The 19,391-nt window shown below is 38.9% G+C and overlaps 1 protein-coding gene across 6 annotated transcripts in view; it reads right to left on the reverse strand.

The window, feature by feature from the left end:
- PIAS1 (protein inhibitor of activated STAT 1) overlaps positions 1–18,928 on the reverse strand; it is a 121,057-nt gene extending 102,129 nt beyond the window's left edge. For 4 of the 6 annotated variants that reach the window (XM_042988544.1, XM_042988540.1, XM_042988545.1 and 1 more), the window contains exon 1: positions 18,614–18,689. In XM_042988544.1, the coding sequence (XP_042844478.1) occupies positions 18,614–18,637 (24 nt within the window). In that variant the 5' untranslated portion in view covers positions 18,638–18,689. Of the gene's footprint in view, positions 1–17,706; positions 17,824–18,613; positions 18,690–18,831 lie in introns of those variants that run through there. The other 2 variants (XM_042988542.1, XM_042988541.1) reach the window with 2 other exon arrangements.
- Between the last annotated feature and the right edge of the window lie 463 nt (positions 18,929–19,391).

The raw sequence follows: 19,391 nt of genomic DNA on the forward strand, positions 1-19,391 counted from the left end.
TGTATATACATGCTGTTCTTTCAGCAAGTAATTCTTCCCCCTCTCCAACCTTTTCCTAGCTAACTTCAACTCATTCAGGTGTCAAATTAGACATTATTACCTTTGGGATACTTTCTTCAGGCAACCCTCAACATTAGTAAATTTACCTTCCCATATGCTCCACAGTTCAACCCAACAGCCCTTATACTATATGCAGAAAAATCCTGTTTACTTATCTATTCTCTATCAAACTATACGCTGTCTATACAGACTGTATCTTGTTCCTTGTCAATAAAATATATGAGTAATGATAGTGTGGGATCTGTCTTAAGTATTATGAACCATTTTGGTAATGCAAACTTATTAGAAAGTATACACATTACCTCCCTCAAATAAAGACATTATATAAATCTGCCCAATGCCTAGTCAACATGTTACTGGTATCCAAACAATAAATTACTTAGTTTGGATGGTTAAAGAATGTTGGCCTTAGTCCTACAAAGAATGAGGAGATATACAAACTGTTCAAATTGTCGGGGCACCTGGGTGGCTCAGTTGGTTAAGCATCAGACTTAGGCTAAGGTCATGATCTCACAGTTCTTGAGTTTGACCCCCCCATCGGGCTCTCTGCTGTCAGTGCAGTGCCTGCTTCAGATCCTCTGTCTTCCTCTCTCTCTCTGCCCTTCCCTTGCTCGCTCATGGTCTCTCTCTCTCAAAAATAAACATTAAAAAAAATGCTCAAATTGCAGGAATTAGAGGGGGTGGGGAAGAGACGGCATATAATCAAAAAGTCAATCTGACTGAAGAGTAAGTGAATTCAAAAGGGAAATTAAGATATGAGACCAATTTAGAGGTTGTTGATAAACACCAATATGATACTAATAATAAGTACTAATAATAAGCAAAATAATAAGGGTGGTAGTTGGGAAGGAAAGAAAGGCATAACATTAAGAAAGATGTGACAGGACCTGGATGTGGGGAATTTTGTAGTTCAGAGGTTAGAAACAGGGAAGCCTTCCTTGAGCACCCAAACTATGTCAGGTCTTCTTGTTAACATATACATACAGAATTCTGTCCTTTTCCTTTACAAAACTTAGTACAGTTTCAAACTCATAATTCCAACATGATAAGTTCTGATAGCAATCTGACCCCCATCTTCCCAGAATTTGCATTACTCTCTTACATCTGTCTCCACACATGAATCTACTGCGTGTTCCATAAAACATACCTCAGTGTTTTCTCTCATTACCTTTGTTCATGCTGTTCCCTCTGCTTGAAATAACCCCCCTGTGATCACCAACTATCAAAAGTCTTCTAAGGCCCAGTATGAAATAAGCTTAGGCACAAGCGACCTCTTCCTCTTATGAATCCATTGTTAACTACTCATACAGTTACTCTTTTATATTACTTTCCATTATAGTTTTTCTAGACATTTCTCTCCCCCACATGAATGAGGCAAACTCCTTGAGGTCAGGTATGGGGGGAAGCGAGCAGAGGTAGGTGTGGAGAACAAAAGGAAATTCTAAGCATAAAAACAGCAGAAGTGAAAGCATCAGAGGACCAATGAAAATAAGTCTAAGAAACATCCACTCCCAGGGCACCTGAGTGGCTCAGTCAGTTAAGTGTCCAAGTCTTGATTTCAGCTCAGGTCATAATCTCACGGTTCGTGAGACTGAGCCCCGCTCTGGGCTCTGTGCTGACAGCATGGAGCCTGCTTGGGATTTTCTCTCTCCCTCTCTCTCTGCCTCTCTCTCTCTCTCTCTCTCTCTCTCAAAATAAATAAATAAGAAGGAAAGAAAGAAAGAAAGAAAGAAAGAAAGAAAGAAAGAAAGATCCACTCCCTCTCCCAAAGGATTCTTTTTTTTTTTTTTAATGTTTACTTATTTTTGAAGAAAAGAGAGACAGGGTTTGAGCAGGTGAAGGGCAGAGAGAGAGGGAGACACAGAATCCAAAACAGGCTCCAGTCTCTGAGCTGTCAGCACAGAGCCCAACTCGGGGCTCGAACTCACAAACCGTGAGATCATGACCTGAGCTGAAGTCAGACACTTAATCTGAGCCACCCAGGCACGCCTCCCAAAGGATATCTTATACTGGGTTCTACAGACTCCTACTTCCCTTCTAATCCTCATACTACTTATTGGTGATAATACTTCCAGAAAATCACTACCCAAAAGAAATATAATATAACCTCCAAATTCAAGCTACACATGTAATTTTAAATTTTGTGCAAACTATACTTTTAAAAAGTAAAAGAAACAGGTAAAATTAATATTTTACTTAATCCAAAATACCCAAAATATTATCATTCCAACATATAATCAACTTAAAAAATATTACTGAGCTATTTTCCATCCCCCTTTTCACACTATGTCTTCAAAATCCATTGTATATTTGCACCTCTGGCACATCTCGATTTGGACCAGCCACATTTCAAATGCTCAATAGCCACATATGACTAGTGGCAACAGTTATGGACAGTGCAGCTCTACAACAATATCCCTGTCATTCACTGAAGGTTTTAGCACCTGCCTCAACTATCCAGACTCCAACCCAATACCCTCAGCTGTGTTTCTTAACTTTCTATCATTACTCTCCACCCTCAGCCACTCACTCCGGTGGCCACACCTTGGATCTTTCTACCAGAACTTATACCACCTCCAAAATCCCTGATTCAAACACTAAATCCTCCAACTACCACCTCCTATTCTTACTCAAGTACCTTCACTGCGACAATTCAACATCATAAATATCTCCAATTCACTGACGTTAATCACTGTCTGTCCATCCACCCTCTTCAGGTCCAGCTTAGAAAGATTCCGTTGATCCATCATTAAACTTTCCTTTGCAAAATTCCCTTCCCCCCTATTGCTGGCACACTCAACTGGTTCCAACTTTACAACTCAGGCAGACAGAAGAATCCATGCACACAGGCAAACAGATGTTACTATACATCTATAATCCTCAATTGCAATGGGCACAGGCATCCCACTAAATTTTCCAGTAAGCCAGCAATCAAACTTCCCATGGTAATTATGTCAATCTTTTCCTTTTTCCTCCCATATCTCCTTTCTCCAAAAACTACCTTTAATAAGTATACCTTAAACAAATAACTATTCAACTTTCTATAACAAAGCATTCAACTGTTATGTCAAAAAAAAAAAAAAACTTTCAATGGAAACCAGTTTGACAATAAATTTCGTATTAAAAAAAAAAAAACAAAAACAAAAAAAACTTCCAAAATCTCAAAGCAGCATTTTTTTTGCTAATTATAAAAACATGTGTTCTTTATAAAAATTCAGATACAGAAAGGTGCGAGAGAACCAGGCTATTTTTCATGTACTTGACTGGAATACTAGAATGTAAGTTTCACAAGGGCCAAGACTCCATCTGTTTCACTCCCAAATGACTACTGAGCATCTAACACAGTATCTGGTACATAAATCAGCCCTCATTTTTAGTGATGGAATGAGATCCTTGCCTTAAGTAACCGGGATATGAAAGGCCAAACCTGAAGCAAGGAAAAGGAAAAGGAAGGGGAGAATACTTGTTTTCAAGATTTAGCACAGACTACATTTAGCCCAGTAAAGGAATAATTATGTTTACTTTACATAAAACTTTTTAAAATGTATCAAGCAAAATAATGGAAAAAATATATGATGTGTAACGCAGACTTTAATGGTTTATGCTTCCACCAACCAAAAAGATAAGACTTTTCTCACCACTTCAACTCAACTTCCTCATGGATTACAGCATGACACATATAAATCTAAGCACTTTCCAAGACTTAACCAAATGTTGATCACTGTGGCAATTAACTTAAGTCCCTTTGTCTTCCCCAAACACCTTTAGGCATAATTGCTAGATTCTACGGGCATATGTATTTACCACAGTTCTGCGTGTTTTCAAAATGAGGTCTCCAAACCTTCCCCCTCCACCTCCACCTATGGAATCCTCCTCTTCAAAGAACGCTGTATCAAATTTGGAAATTTATAAGACTATGATATAATTAGATGGTTTAACCAGAAGCAACAACTTAAAAACAACCTTACAAGTAAATAATATACACAACTAATATTTCACTGCCATTTTTTTAAAGCAAACTATTAATACAAATTACCTAAAAGGAACTACAGAGGAGACAGGATGAGGATACAGCAAAAAAGACTTCAAAGTTTTGGAATACTCTATTAAGCGTGATGTTTTATTAGTCCTCTATAAGTTATGCATTCCTCTACAAAATTATACATATTATTTTGTATACACATTTTTTAAAGCAACCTACCTTTTAGGAAAGAACACAATTTCTATTATCACTCATAAATCTTAATTCAACATTGGCAACTATTTAAGAATGGTTATCATATATTAATATGGTTCATATTATGAGCTTCACAAAGTTTACAATGTCCACCAGTTAAATACAAACTGACCATACACAAACACCTATCACATTCCCTCCCTAAAAAGAAACAAAATGACAGTAAAGGAAGAAAAAAGAAAAATTAAGTCACAAGCGCAAAGAGCAAAAGACAATGTTCAACTGGTTTAAAACAAAACAAATAAAATAAAAGCACAGATCCAGTCCTCTGACAAGAGAAAACAGAAAATGAAAGGGAGAAAATTACTAAAGGATTTATACAAGACAATTTCCTAGAAGTGAAGGGGATGTGTCTCCAGACTGTGCCATCAAGCACCTTAGCACGATGACTGAAAAACACCCATCCAAGGCATTTCATCATGAAGTTTGGCCACACCAGGAATAAAGATCCTAAAACCTCCAGACAGGTCATATAAAGGTTCAAAAATAAAATGGCACTTTGTACCATATATAATGTGAAAATAACCTTTACTTTATGTTAGGGTAGGCAAGGATATACAATAGAAAATGTCTGTTTTAACAGTTCGAAATTCTACCACACTTCAAATTGTCTAGTTTCATTCAAGGGATAAAACTAGCCATTAGAGGAAATTTTCTGAAAAGCTAAGATCTGTCAAAGATTTAACAGTAAACTAACTTTCAATAGGATCATTACTTTACTTAAAAGTCCTTTGCTACTAATAGATTTTGGTTAATTTAGCTTGGCAAAATACTAACCTGAAATGAATGATCTTTTTTTTTTTTTTTTTTTTTTTTTTGAGGGGGAGAGAGAGAGCATGTGTGCACACCGGGGCGGCGGGGGGGGGGGGGGGGGGGGGGGGGAGGGAGAGAGAAAGAAAGAAAGAGAGAGAGAGAGACAGAGAGGGAGAGAATCCTAAGCAGGTTCCACGCCCAGCCCAGAGCCTGACACAGGGTTCAATCTCAAGACAGTAAGATCATTGACCTGAGCCAAAATCAAGATGCTTAACCAACTGAGCCACCCAGGCACCTGGAATTATCCTTTTTTAAAACCATGGGCCCAGCAGGACGGGAGGTAGGCAGCGGGCAGGCAGCTGGACAGGAGTGATACAACAATTTCAGAACAAAAGACTATAGTAAGTTTTCCAAAAGAGTTAGGTTATGGTAACTAATTTTGTTTTTGTTTTTGTTTTTGTTTGTTTGTTTTTACTTATCTATAGTATTCTCATGTGAAAGTTGAGGAGAAACAATTTTAAATAACTCAAAAACGTAGAGATTCAAAGTTAAGTAAAACATACAGATCAGCCATGCATGGCTCTATTACTGCTCTTAAGCAGATAATTTTGATGCAAGATAATATGTCTCCACCTCTCCACCAGACTGAATTCTTTTCCATCAGTAATTGTTCTAATGATCTCTGTATGATGACTAGCACAATACCATGCACACAGAATACACCTGAATATTTAATCAATACATAAATGACTATCTAAAAAGGCCTAACTAAATAAAAAGTAAAACAAAATCTCTTCAAAATCCATGTTTTTAATGAGCTATGAAAGACTGCAAAAGGGAAAACATTGCAGGATCAACTAATTTGTAAATCAAGTGAAAAAAAATTATTTCTGTATTCATTCATAAGATATTACTTCAATCAAATTCCCTAAACCAGGGCACCTGGCTGGTTCAATCAGTAGAGCACGCAACTCTTGATCTCAGGATTATAAGTCTGAGTCCCACATTGGGTGTAGAGACTACTTAAAAATAAAATCTTAAAAAAAAAAAAAAAAATACCTCAAACCCATAGCTAATTAATAACAGCTTAACTATTTGCACTTCACACCAATATCACTTTTTCCCCTGATTAACTCTATGTGCAGAATTACATTTGATGGAGGACAAACTCCCTGAATCCCAACAGCATTCACAGTATCCTCACCACGCCAACCCCACCCCCACCATACAAATACAAACATCACCCTCAGAACCCAGTCCTTCAAATAGATTATGTACTTATGATGACAAGACATTTGAACATCAAAAAATGAGCCACTTTTACTAAAGCTACAGATAAAACTGGAATATGTTTGCAAAACAAAATGTTCAGTATCACCCTCCACACTCAACAGAATCACCTGTTAAGATCAGCAGATTCCAGAAAATACCTCAGTACAGTATGAAGTGTTTACCTACAAGAAAATATGTTCTAAACAATTATCAATCAACCCATTAAATAGCAAAGCTGAACTTAACCAAACTATTCAAGAGTTACAGCACATTTTCATATGCAAATAATGCTGCTAATTACAAATGAGTGTTATCTGATATTCTTTCTATTGGGCATAGCAGGTTTGCCACTTGGAAAAACTCTGGGGCTCCTGGGTGGTTCAGTCGGTTAAGCATCCGACTTTGGCTCAGGTCATGATCTCGTGGTTCCATTAGTTTAAGTCCCACATTGGGATCTCTGTTGTCAGCGCAGAGCCTGCTTTGGATCCTCTGTCTCCCTCTCTCTGCCCTTCCCCTGACCACGCATGCATGATCTTGCTCTCTGTTTCTCTCTCAAAACTAAATAAACATTAGGCAAATTTAATTAAAATATTTTTTAAAAATAGTCTGGAATTAAGAGTTATTAACTTTAACTGTTTCCCCCTTCTTATTAGTCTAAACTATTCCTGGGATTACAATTTAAATTTAGGAGTGAAAAATAATGGCAATCCTAAAATTCATATTACTGTCCCTGAATTGAATAATTAGTATTCAATTACACAAAGAATGGCACACTTTAAAAAAAAAAAAAAAAAAAAACCTTTCACCTTTAAGATGTCACCTGATTTTGAAATCACAGATTGGAATAACTTTTGTACAAAAGTCTTCATTTTCCAGGGGTGCCTGGGTGACTCGGTCGGTTGAGCATCTGACTTCCGCTCAGGTCATGATCTCGTGGTTCGTGAGTTCAAGCCCCGTGATGGGCTTTGTGGTGGCAGCTCGGAGCCTGGAGCCTGCTTCGAAATCTGTGTCGTGCTCTCTCGCGCTCTCTCTCTCTCTCTCTCTCCCCCTGCCCCTTCCCCGTTCGCGGTCTGCCTCCCTCTCTCTCTCAGAAATAAATAAACATTAAAAAAAAAAATGTTTTTTAATCTTCATTTTCCAGTCTTAACTTGACACCCTGGGGAAAGACACTTGAGGAATACAGAGGCTGAAACTTTTCAAATACAACTTTAGAGTTGTAGAGTAGAAGTTGTAGAGTAGAAGGTAGAGTTCTACCTTCTTTAGAGAAGGTAGAAAGAAACTAGAAAAGCATTCTGAGTTTTATAATCTCTAGGTTCCACTTCAATCCCACAAGAGGGAAAGGAAGAAAATGAAATAGGTCGAATGCAAACCAATCATCTTAGATACCTGGTAAGAGCTAAGAAGATCTACCAAAGAGGAAATTATTGGCTAAAATAGGTTAGGAGACATCTGTATGGATTTTTCATTTATCCAAGCCATTTCTATCCTCTACAACAGAAAAAAGCCAATCAAGGGTTGAGACATAACCTTGAGAAAATAAAAAGTTATACAATTCCCTCTTTATTACTGACTTAAAACACTTGAGAGCAGAGTCATTCAATGCAATGCATTAGTATTTTTACTACAGAAATGCAAGATATAATTCAACAGTTTCTGCTTGCAAACTTGCCTTGTAAATGGGATCACTATTATCTATAAACAAGCTATTTTTTCTTTTAAATAATAAAAAAAAATACCACGGGTGAGAAGGTGAAAGGGCTAGTCTCATTTTAAGCTACAGACTCTTGCACTGTGACTCTTATACAAGCAGTGTTCAGGTTCTCCAAGATTTTGCTCTCTGGACTCTTTTACAGTCTAGAAAATGGAAGACGCCCAAAATCTTTGTTGATTAAATCTATTCATATTTACTGTATTAGAAATTAAAACAAATTTTTTAAAGATTTATAATTTTAAAATAATAAATTCACAGGGCGTCTGGGTGGCTCAGTCCATTAAGTGTCCAACTGATCTCGCAATCCGTGAGTTTGAGCCCCGCGTCGGGCTCTGTGCTAACAGCTCAGAGCCTGGAGCCTGCTTCAGATTCTGGGTCTCCCTCTCTTTCTGCTCCTCCCCCACTCATGCTCTATCTCTCAAAAATAAAAAAAAATAATAAATTCACTATTTGTTAACATAAATCACATGTAAATTTTAAGAACTATATTCCAAGACAAAAATATATTAACAAGAAAACTGTCATTGTTTTACATTTTTACACGCCTCTTTAATACAAACCTCTGGCTTAATAAAGACAGCCTGATTCTCGTATCCGCTTTTGCATTTAATCTGCTGCATGAGGTTGTTGTGACTAAAGTACATGAAGAAAATTCAGCCTCACACAGGTATGTAGTTGGAAAAAGATATTTCAATAGCCTTTTCAAGTAACTATGGATACTCTTTGATCCTTCACCAAAACTCAGCAAGTGGCAGTTTCTTAAAGGCTGTTGCAATATGGAATCTGAAACCGGATCACTGAATACTTCCTACTCTGATTTACTGAAATCCATTGGTCTATCTTCCATTTCCAATGTATCTTTTTACCCATGCATGATGTTGTAATCCCATGCATTATTTAGAAATCATTGCTTCACTGAGTTACGCAGCTCTTCCAAATGTCGACACTTCCACTACACAACTTCAATGCATCACGTTCATTAGTACCACCAGTGATCTTATCAAAAAGTACCGGGAACCTATCAAACACAGTAGCAAATACAAGTCTCCCAAAATTCCGTTTTCCCTGGAAAGCTTGAATTTTATCATCAGCAACAAATATTGTCAATTGTTCTCTTGCACAGAAACTGTCTGCTCAATATCCAAGTCTGTATAACCACACTTTGTCAGCCATTTTTTCAAGTAAAAACGGTATTCCATTAAAAAAGCAGCTAGGTTCAGCCTACAACTCAAACAACTAAACAACACCTTTTCTTTCAGTTAACCATAGGGTTTGGTACTCAGTAAAAGTGCTTTTACAGGTACTTACCATTTCATCACACAACGTGTATCTTAAAATGTACTCAAGGACTGAGACATAATCAATCAGTACATTTGGGGGGGGAGGACTTATTTAGGACACTAAGTGTAACTGGCATTTATTTTTTAATTCCAAATGCACGGTCATGTGCTAAACTAGTACAGTTTAGGGCCGCTGCCTTAATTCATGCTAAGCCACCAGCAGTTTTACCCAGTACTGATTTTGCAAACACCTTACTACTGGTTAGAAAAATCATTTTGACCTGCAGGACCCCCAGAAAGAGCCTGGTGAACCACTAGAGGTCTGGAAAATGGACTCTGAGAACCACTGTAATAGCTAATATATTACATACATGACTTTAAAGAAGATTAATTTTTAAATAAATATTGTTATAACAAGAATGTTTAAAAATACACACACATGCATAGAGACATACTCAAATCACTGATAGCCTGGTACCTCACAGTGGCAACCCAAACATAATGAATGACAGAATGTGGCTGATACTTCTTGAATAAATAACAAATGATTGCCAAGTACCTACCATAAGCGAGGCTATAAGCTAGGTGCCTCTATATTCCCATTCTTGGGTAACTTACAGAACCCTAGAGACTAGAATGATGATTTTAATGTATGAGAAAAATGTTTATCCTGAAATCTTTCAGATCTTTTTTTTAAGATTAGACCTACATGCCTGCAAGAAAAAGTCTTAAAATTCACCATAAAGCACAAGATAGCATGTTAAATTCTATTTTAAGCACTATGCCATGAAGCTAAAAACAGGCTTGCTCACATTCAGAAACCCAAATACAAAATGAACTGCTTTGGCTGTGCACTGCCAGAATCCCATAAAGAGCTTACATTCCATTTCTCCTCAAGCCAAACAATCCTTACCTGTTTTAGTTTTTATTCCTATTTTTCAGTGAAACTCCAAAGTTAATACCATACATGTTACAGTTATTATGGCATCTATTAAAAAAGCAACAATATAACAAAACCATCAAAACAAGTTAAGAACTTTTAGACATACACATTGATAAATTCAAGAGGTAAACCTCTATAAACATACATACAAAATATGTGCGCTGTTAAAAAGAATGAGACCATCTCATTTTGGGATATGGCATGGAAAGATCTTCAATAAATATTATTAAGAAAGAAAAAAAAAGGCAAGTCAAAGTATAGTAGGTATAGTATGATCCCATTTATGTTTTTAGAAAATATATTCATGTACATGTACATTCATTTAGTAATACTTATTAAGTTCCTTCTCTGTGCCTATTCTGTTCTGAATCCAGACATATAAACATACAAAAAATTACAAATATTATACAAGCACACACACATGCCCAAAGAAAAATGAATAAGTCAGACACAGAAGACTATATATGATTTCATTTATATGAAATGTCCAAAATACTAATCTGCTTTCTGTCTCTGTAGATTTGCCTATTTTGGACATTTCATATAAATTTACAAAGACATAAAATCTACAGAGACAAAAAGCAGATTAGCAGCTGCCTCAGGGTGAAATGAGTTGTGGGCAATGGGGGAAATAGCTGAAAGGTGTAGGATTTCTCTGGGGATAAGAAAAATATTCTAAAATGGACTATGGTGATGGTTGCACCACTTTGTGTATGTATTAAAAACCATTTAACTGTGTATCTTAAATAGATGAACTGTATGGTATGTGAATTATATCTCAATAAAGCTATTATACTCCTCACTCCCAAAAAAAGAATGGACACCAAAGTGATTGCCTCTGGTGGGAGAGAGGGGGTGTGAAGATAATGAAGTCCCTTAAAATTGTACTCTACTTACTTCTATACCATTACAATAAGAAATGTATTCACTTATTACATACGTAAGTTAAAGAAATATAAAAGATAAACCTGAAACAGTCCTTCAAAGATATCTATATTTTTATTATCTATATATTATCTATATAGATATCAAAGATATCTGTATTATTCTGGATATGTTATTCATCTACAAAGCAGCCATGAAAAAAAAATGTGAGGTTGTGAATATTTACAATTTAGACCATCATACAGACATGTACATCAGCCCCTTTACTAATAGAAACAAATGTTGAACATAATTTGTTCATTTCACAAATATATCTTAAGCATCTACTGTGTCCACAGGGTAGGGATTGGGGAAAATGAAGTGGTATACAAAGTACAACACTAATCAACAAAAAGAAACAAACTACCAGCTCTGGCTTTAAGTTAAGGACTTTTGCCATAGAGTGGAGGAGACAAAACACACACAAAGTGGACGGGGATCAAACTATGTAGAAAATCCTGAATACGTGAGAGCTAAAACTTTATCCTGTTTTCAATGGAAAGCCATTGGAGTGACAGGATGAAAAGAATGTTTTGGGAAAATTAACCTGGCAACCAAAGGGGGGAAACTGAGCAGGAAAGGTTAAGAAGGAGATGAAGTTTTAAAAAACAGGAACATTGGGGCGCCTGGGTGGCTCAGTCGGTTAAGCGTCCAACTTCAGCTCAGGTCACGATCTCGCGGTCCATGAGTTCGAGCCCCGCGTCGGGCTCTGGGCTGATGGCTAAGAGCCTGGAGCCTGCTTCGGATTCTGTGTCTCCCTCTCTCTCTGCCCCTCCCCCGTTCATGCTCTGTCTCTCTCTGTCTCAAAAATATATAAACATTAAAAAACAAAAACAAAAACAGGAACATTTGCTGGGGCACCTAGGTGGCTCAGTAAGTTGAGCAACCTACTTGGGCTCAGGTCATGGTCTCATGGTATGAGTTTGAGCCCTGCATGGGGCCCACTGCTATGGGCGCAGAGCCCCTGCTTGGAAGGCTCTGTCCCCTTCTATCAGTGCTCCTCCCCCGCTTACACTCTCTCTGTCAAAAATAAAATAAACATTGAAAAAAAAATAGGAACATTTGCAACAATCCCGTGAGACATACTGATATTTCAGTTACCGGGTGGTGTTCAAAGGGTTTAGATGTATTTTGTTTGCTTGATCTAAGGTGAAACAGAAAAGGAAAAAAAAGATAGTTTCTTCATTTTGCTGAGTTTTGGATATTCATTACAAAGAATGAAGTTTTACCAGAAAATTCTGAAGGGAGGAAGGGTTGGGGGCGAGGTGGGGGGGGGGGGGGTTATCATTTCATGTGATACCACTTAAACCAAAAGTAGAGGGAATCAAAAGAAATGGAAGTCCCACAATTTTTAACATGGAAAGGGAAGTATAATCATATTTTGTAGTAAGAGTAGTAAAAAGTACATGACAATTATGAAATTGATAATAAAATAAAACTAAGTACTTAAAATTTCTTTGTCACCTATTTTTTAAAATCCTCATGGTAAAACTTGTTACATAAATTCAAGTCTAGGTGATCAACTTTTGAGTTTGATCAATTTCACACCCTTAACTGTTCCTTCTACACTGCAGTAGTTTTCAGATGTTGCACAAATAATATATATATTTATATATATATTTTATATATATATATTATATATATATATATAAATATATATATATATATGTTTATTTTTGGAGAGACAGACAACGCATGAGTGGGGGAGGGACAGAGACAGAGGAAGACACAGAATCCCAAGCAGGCGCCAGGGAACCTGACATGGGGCTGGAACATAAGCGTTGTGAGATCATGACCTGAGCTGAAGTCGAATGCTTAACCAACTGAGCCACCCAGGCACCCCGCATAAATTATATTCTTAACTCAACTGATATGTGCATTTATTGATTTAACCCATAAAAGTTTCTTAAAATAGAAAAATATTTCATTGACTATGTAATCTCTTTTCTATAACAGCCACCTCAAAACAATGTTACCTACCAATATAATACTAAGGCAACACTTAAGTTTTGAGATTAAAAATGAGTAAGGCAAATTCTCATTTCCACTTTATCTATATTAATGCTGAACACTGCTTTTCCTAAAATGTCAGTTAAAAACACATGCACATCTACACAAGGCACATAAACTTCCGATATTTGATTATTGTGATACAATTTCAAAAATCAAGCACACTTGAAATAAATTATAAATGCTGTTTGATACTCTATTTCATACTTTATCAAAAGTTCTGATTGAGAAGCAATGTTTACTTATATTTTATAGAATATATCTCTGCCATCATTTAATAATCTTATCTGATAGGTTTACAGAAATAGAAACAAAAGTACAATGAACAAATCAAGAATTACTTATTTCACTCACAACACTTCCATCTAATCAAAATACCATTTGCTGTGCTGCCTACAGCACAGAAAAAGTTCTGTCATATCAATGTATTTTGTTATAAAAAAAAACATTTGCCAACTTTTAGATCAGGCTGTTTGTTAAGACAGTGTTTAAAATAGCAAAAAGTTGGAAATAATCTAATTGTTCAATGATAAGGTACTAGCTGAATAAAATACAATGTTACCTTTCAAATGATCACATAGACCTATATTTACTAACCTAGAAAGATAGCCATGAAAATAGCAGATTACAAATAAAGAGAAGTGTGATCTCTTTTTGTGATGAATATACATACACATATGCTCACAGAGAGTCTAAACGGATAGATACCCAGATGTTAACCATGGTATTTCTAAGTGCTGGGATTACAGGTGTTTATTTTTTCTGCTTACTTTTCAGCATTCTCTGAAATATTCAAAGTAAAATGACATTTGCAAGAATTAAAACATCTATGATTCCAACTAACAAACTCCAAAATCTTCCTTGCAAAAAGCCCAAGGAATATCCAAAAATACCCTGGCATAGAGCAAGAGGGAAAGTATTAGCAACAACATAACTAAAATTCTTTGTGAGCAAGGCACCGTAGACGTCTCCAGGACTGACATGGCACCTTTACAACAGCCTATAGAGTACAGAGTTTGAAATCACAAGACCTAGGTTCAAGCCCCTGCCACTTTTATTTGTATGACCCTGGGCTAGTTGCTTACTCTTTCTGGTCTCACTTTATCAATAAGAGAGCTATTACCTGCCTTCCTACCTCAAAGAACGGTTAGAAAGATCAGATGAGATAATGTGATACATTATTAACTGGAAATTACCATATAAAAATAATTCGTCCCAATATTAAAAAAAAAAAAAAAAAAAATGGTGCATAACACCAGAGCAAATTATTTCAGAAAACAGCACAATCAATTCTGTAATGAACCAGGGGTCTTGTTTTTAAAGGCTACAATCATCATAAACAGCCAATTTTTCAGAAACCCTAACACTTCTTCCCAGTTCCCACTACAACCATGAGCCATTTAATTTCCTTATCCCTAGCTACCACCTAGAAAGGGTACAAATTACACTGAACTCAAAAAGCTTCAGCAAGAACCCTGGAGCAACATGTTGATGGAGTTCACCAGGAGAAACCCAAGGTTAATCAGCTATGGACTCACCACTAAGCACTATTACAATTCACAGTGGTTACAAGAGACTCTTTGAAAAGAAAGACAATACAATGACCCAGGAGAAAACTGTGGATGAAAAACCAGTATTTCAAAACAATTATATGAAATCCTTAAAAACTAAAGTGTTTTACAAATTGTTTTTAAATACTGTTCATAAAAATGGTGACTTAAAACAAAAGTCATCTAAATGTGGCACGTGACACAAAACCAAGTTAGGGAGATTCAAATCAAATCCATGAATAAATTGTCAGATTTATGTGCTTCTATCTGAAAGAGAGGCAGACAATTCACACCACAAAGATCAAAATCAAGTGGCTATTTCTTGAAAATAAAGAGGCAGACTTTGACAACAGAATTTACTGACATGCTTATAGATACTTTAAAAACAACGTTTTAAAAAGATGGCTTCAAGGCGCTTGGGTGGCTCAATCTGCCGACTCTTGAGTTTGGCTCAGGTCACGATCCCAGGGCTGTGGGATCGAGCTCCACTACAGGCACTATGCTGAGCATGGGGCCTGCTTGGGATTCTCTCCCCACCCCCTCCACCGCCCCTCTCCCCTCTCTCTAAAAGAAAATAAAATAAATATTAAAATAAATAATAAAAGAATGGCTTCTCTTCCCATTGAATTCCATTATTTTACTCCACTAAAATGAACTTCTTCCTTCCCACTGTTCCTCCTGTGAGTTAAAATGGCAATGTAACTTGATTTGAGTTTTAGTGCAAAAAAATTGTAATTAAGAAGGACTCTAAGAGAAACTACATGAAGCTGTCAGATTATTAACTTCCAAGATCATCTGGCCATCACACCCTCCTTCTTAAGTTCCCAAAGATAATAAAATGCTCACTCTACATTCTTACAAATGTCATTTACGGGTATTCCCCTAATGAAAAATTACACTTTTCATAAACAAATGTGCACAGAGAATTCTTTTTGATATGCATGACTCACAATCTAATTTTTATTGGCAGTATCTTCAAGTGTTGCAGCTTGCACTATTCCTACAGGAGATACAGACCTATCCGTCTTCCCATCTGATCTTTGTAGATTTGTTATAGATTTAAAAGGACTTACTAAAATGGGCCATGAGGAAAATAATCTTGAATACAATCCACAGCAAAATGAAATGTGGGTTGTGAAGTAAGATAACAAAAAAGTCACGGTATTTACTCAAAGCCTCATAGTTGGAAATCCATTGTAAGTATTGTATTTTCACCTAAAACTTTGAGAAAAAATCTGGCTTTTTCTTAAATCTTATTCTGACTTTTCCTATCTTATTAGGAATAAATGCTATTTACATCCAAAACAAAAAACAAAAACCCATCAGAAAATATAATTTCCGAGAGGAGTATCTTCCAAAGCTTACTGCACAGAAAATTATATACACACATTCTCAAATAACTATGGTAGGCATTCCTAAGATCATCTACCTAAAAAAAAAAAAAAAAAAAAAGAACAGCAAATCCAACCACAATCAAGTACTAAAATTTTTAACACAGCTATCACCAGCTAAGCAATTTATCACAGCTTCTCAAAGTATTGGGCACACACAGTGACAAACCAGTATGTCAAAACAGTTATTATAATTTGAAAAAAATTGTACTACAGGAACACAAGACGAGTTTTTCCTCTGGAAAAAAATTCAAATAGATTTTTGAAAGAGCAAAAAGGGAGATCAATTTTAGAAAAATAATGTTTCCCCCCAGTGTTTAGCATTTATCTGATACAGCCTCATTTTTGCAAAGAGAAACTTTACCTAACAAGACTCACACCAGGGATCTGATCTATCCCCAAAGGCACTTTCTTAAAATGAGAAAGAACAAAGGAGGAAATCTCCCAGCATGTGCTTTCCATACCAGTTTCTTTGGACAGCATCAAGAGTGACAATATAGCCAGCCCAAGCTTTTCAGCTTTATTCTGTGGCCCGTGTACAACAGAACTGATTAGCTATCACTCAAAAGGATTCCAAACAAAATAAATATTAGAAGGTACAGATCATAGCAACATAGTGACTACATCGCAAGAGTAAAACTACAGAAGACATGTATCTTATTAAACTTGTGTACTTTTCATTTCAAGAGTTAATGACCTCAGAATATTCAAATTCCTGAGGCTTTTTCATTTCAGTCAATAGTTTGAAACTGGATTAAAAAAAAAAAAAAAACACGAAACCAACCACTCCAAATCTGCTCTCCCTTAAATTAATTTGTAATTAGAAGTCAATTTAAAAAGAGTGACATTCAAAGCCAGTGCCTTACTTAATACACAAATTTTGGAATGTTAACATTGCAAAATTACTGGGGAAACCGATCTTTCAGCGAAGCTTTCCAGAGAAAAACTCTCCAGAAACAAACCTGACGCTTGGCTGTTCTAGAAGCTGTCGTTTCAGTATAACAGAGAAAATAAATTTTAAATAATTTTTATTAATTATGGAAAGAGGACCCCCCCGCGCCCCCCCCAAGATTTACAAGTGTGTATCCCCATCTCCACTCTGACAGAGATGTCAGTTCTCTGGGTCAAGATAAAACCAGCTGCTTGGCTCACACACAGGAAGCCACAGACAGGGGAATATCGCGTTCAGAGCCTCGAAATAATACGCGTTAGTTAAAACTGCCTGCTACTAAACCAAAATTATTCAAGCGGAGCCCCATTTGTCACAATCCAATCGTAAGGGTTCCACCCGCCCTCCCCCAACGGCTTGTGTAGTGGTGGGTATATCTGCTTCGGTAAAGAAGCCATCATCAGGTAAAGAAGACTGGGGTGGGAGAAAAAGCGGGGAACAGGGGGCACCCTTTCATCCAATTTCGCGAGGCGTGAGTAATTGGTACAGTTGAGAGGAACGGAGGAACGTTCTATTTATCGGGGGTTGAAGTAGGGTGAGGGGAGAATTTCGTTCAAATCAACATGGCCAGCAAGATGTCCCTACAAACAAAAGGCAACGGGGGGATATAAACACGAACCATTCACCTCCATCAGCTATAGCATCGCCATCATGGTGTGTGCAGAGACCCCCAAAGGCTCCTCTCACCCTCCGCACCAGCCAGAGGAAGAGAAGGAAAAGAAGGGAGAGGTAGCTGCTTCCCACCACCCACCACTGCTTCCAAATACACACCCTTCGGGGGGGGGGGGCTCCCCCCCCCGCGGTTGCCCAGAATCAGAGAGAAAGTAACGTCCCGCCCAGGCAGACTCCCCCGCCACCCCTCGGCCGAACCCCAACGCCGGCCCGGGGCTCACTAAACTTTACCGGAGCTTCTCCCCACATCCCCGCCCCAATGCCCCAAGATCGCGCTGCCCACAAGCTGGGCACCCCCGGCGCCTCCTGACAGGCGGGCAGCCGGGGAGAGCCGACTCCGGGGTGGGGGCGGCAGGGAGCCACTGAGGGGCGGGGCGGCCGGAGCCAAGTTCCCGGGGGTCTAAGGAGAGCTCCTGACAGCAGCCCGGGACTGCAAAGGAGGAAGAGGAAGCGGCGGCGGGGAGCTTTCCCAATCCCCCCTACACGAGCACCCTGCCCCAGCCCCCGTTCCCCATGGGGGGGGCGGGGAGGCTGGCTGGAAGGTGGGGAAGCCGAGCCCAGGGGGCAGCCGAGGCCCCCACCTCCCGACTCCCGATCTCTTCCCCCGCCACCCCCGCCAGAGGCGCCCACAACAATAACACGCCGGGGACGACCCGTCAGCGCCCCCGAGGCACCCGGGGCCCGCGGCCCGCCGCTGCCGGGCCCCCTCAGCTGGGGCCGGGCGCGCCGCTCCTCCCTACAACTCCAGGCCCGGGTGGAGTCAGGCCCGAGCGGCCCCCCAGGGTCAGACCCATCCCCCCCGGCAGCAGCGGCGCCGTCTCCGCGGCCGAATATTAGAAGTGAATTCGAGCTGCGCTTTACCTTTAGTTCCGCACTGTCCGCCATCTTGCGTCTGTCAGCGCAAGCGCACTGAACCTCGCCGGGGGCCGCCGCTAGACCCGCCCCTCTAGCCAGCCTGGCCCCGCCCCGGCCCGTCCCCTCTTGCCCCTCCACCTCCCCGTCCCGCCCCCGGCCTCCGCCCCTCTCCGGGCGCTTGGAGCCCCGCCCCGGGCACGTACAGCAGGGAGACGGGCACGTACCATTTAAATAATGGCGCCAAGCGGGGAGGTTTGACAGTTACTCCCCCCTCGGCCTCCCCGCCCCCCATCCTCTCCTGGCTAGCTCCTCCAGAGAAAGGCCGGAGCGAGTGGGCTGCCGGCCTGAGCCCCGCCCCTCCGCGGCCTGCAGAACCTTGCTGCAAAGCTTCGATGCCTACAGTCACAGAAACTATAATGGCCCCCTCCCCCAATCAGCGAGTCCTTTTCAGCACCTGCTACCTTCGAGGCTACAATCCGTTACATTTGAAGATCACTTGATGAAGCATTTCCAGATTTATTAGCTCAGATCCTGCTCATGACAGTGCGTTGAAGTGGGCAGAGCAGAGATTACAATTCACGTGTATATATGTGTGTGTGTATATGTATATATATATATATACACATATATGTATGTATATGTGTATATATATATATATACACATATATGTATGTATATGTATATATATATATATATATATATACATATACACAGTGTGTACACACACACACACACATATGTATATAGTCAGAAATGAAAGCTCAGGGGGTGCCTGGGTGGCTCA

The sequence above is a fragment of the Panthera tigris genome, chromosome B3 (assembly GCF_018350195.1).
Source record: "Panthera tigris isolate Pti1 chromosome B3, P.tigris_Pti1_mat1.1, whole genome shotgun sequence".
NCBI lineage: Eukaryota > Metazoa > Chordata > Mammalia > Carnivora > Felidae > Panthera > Panthera tigris.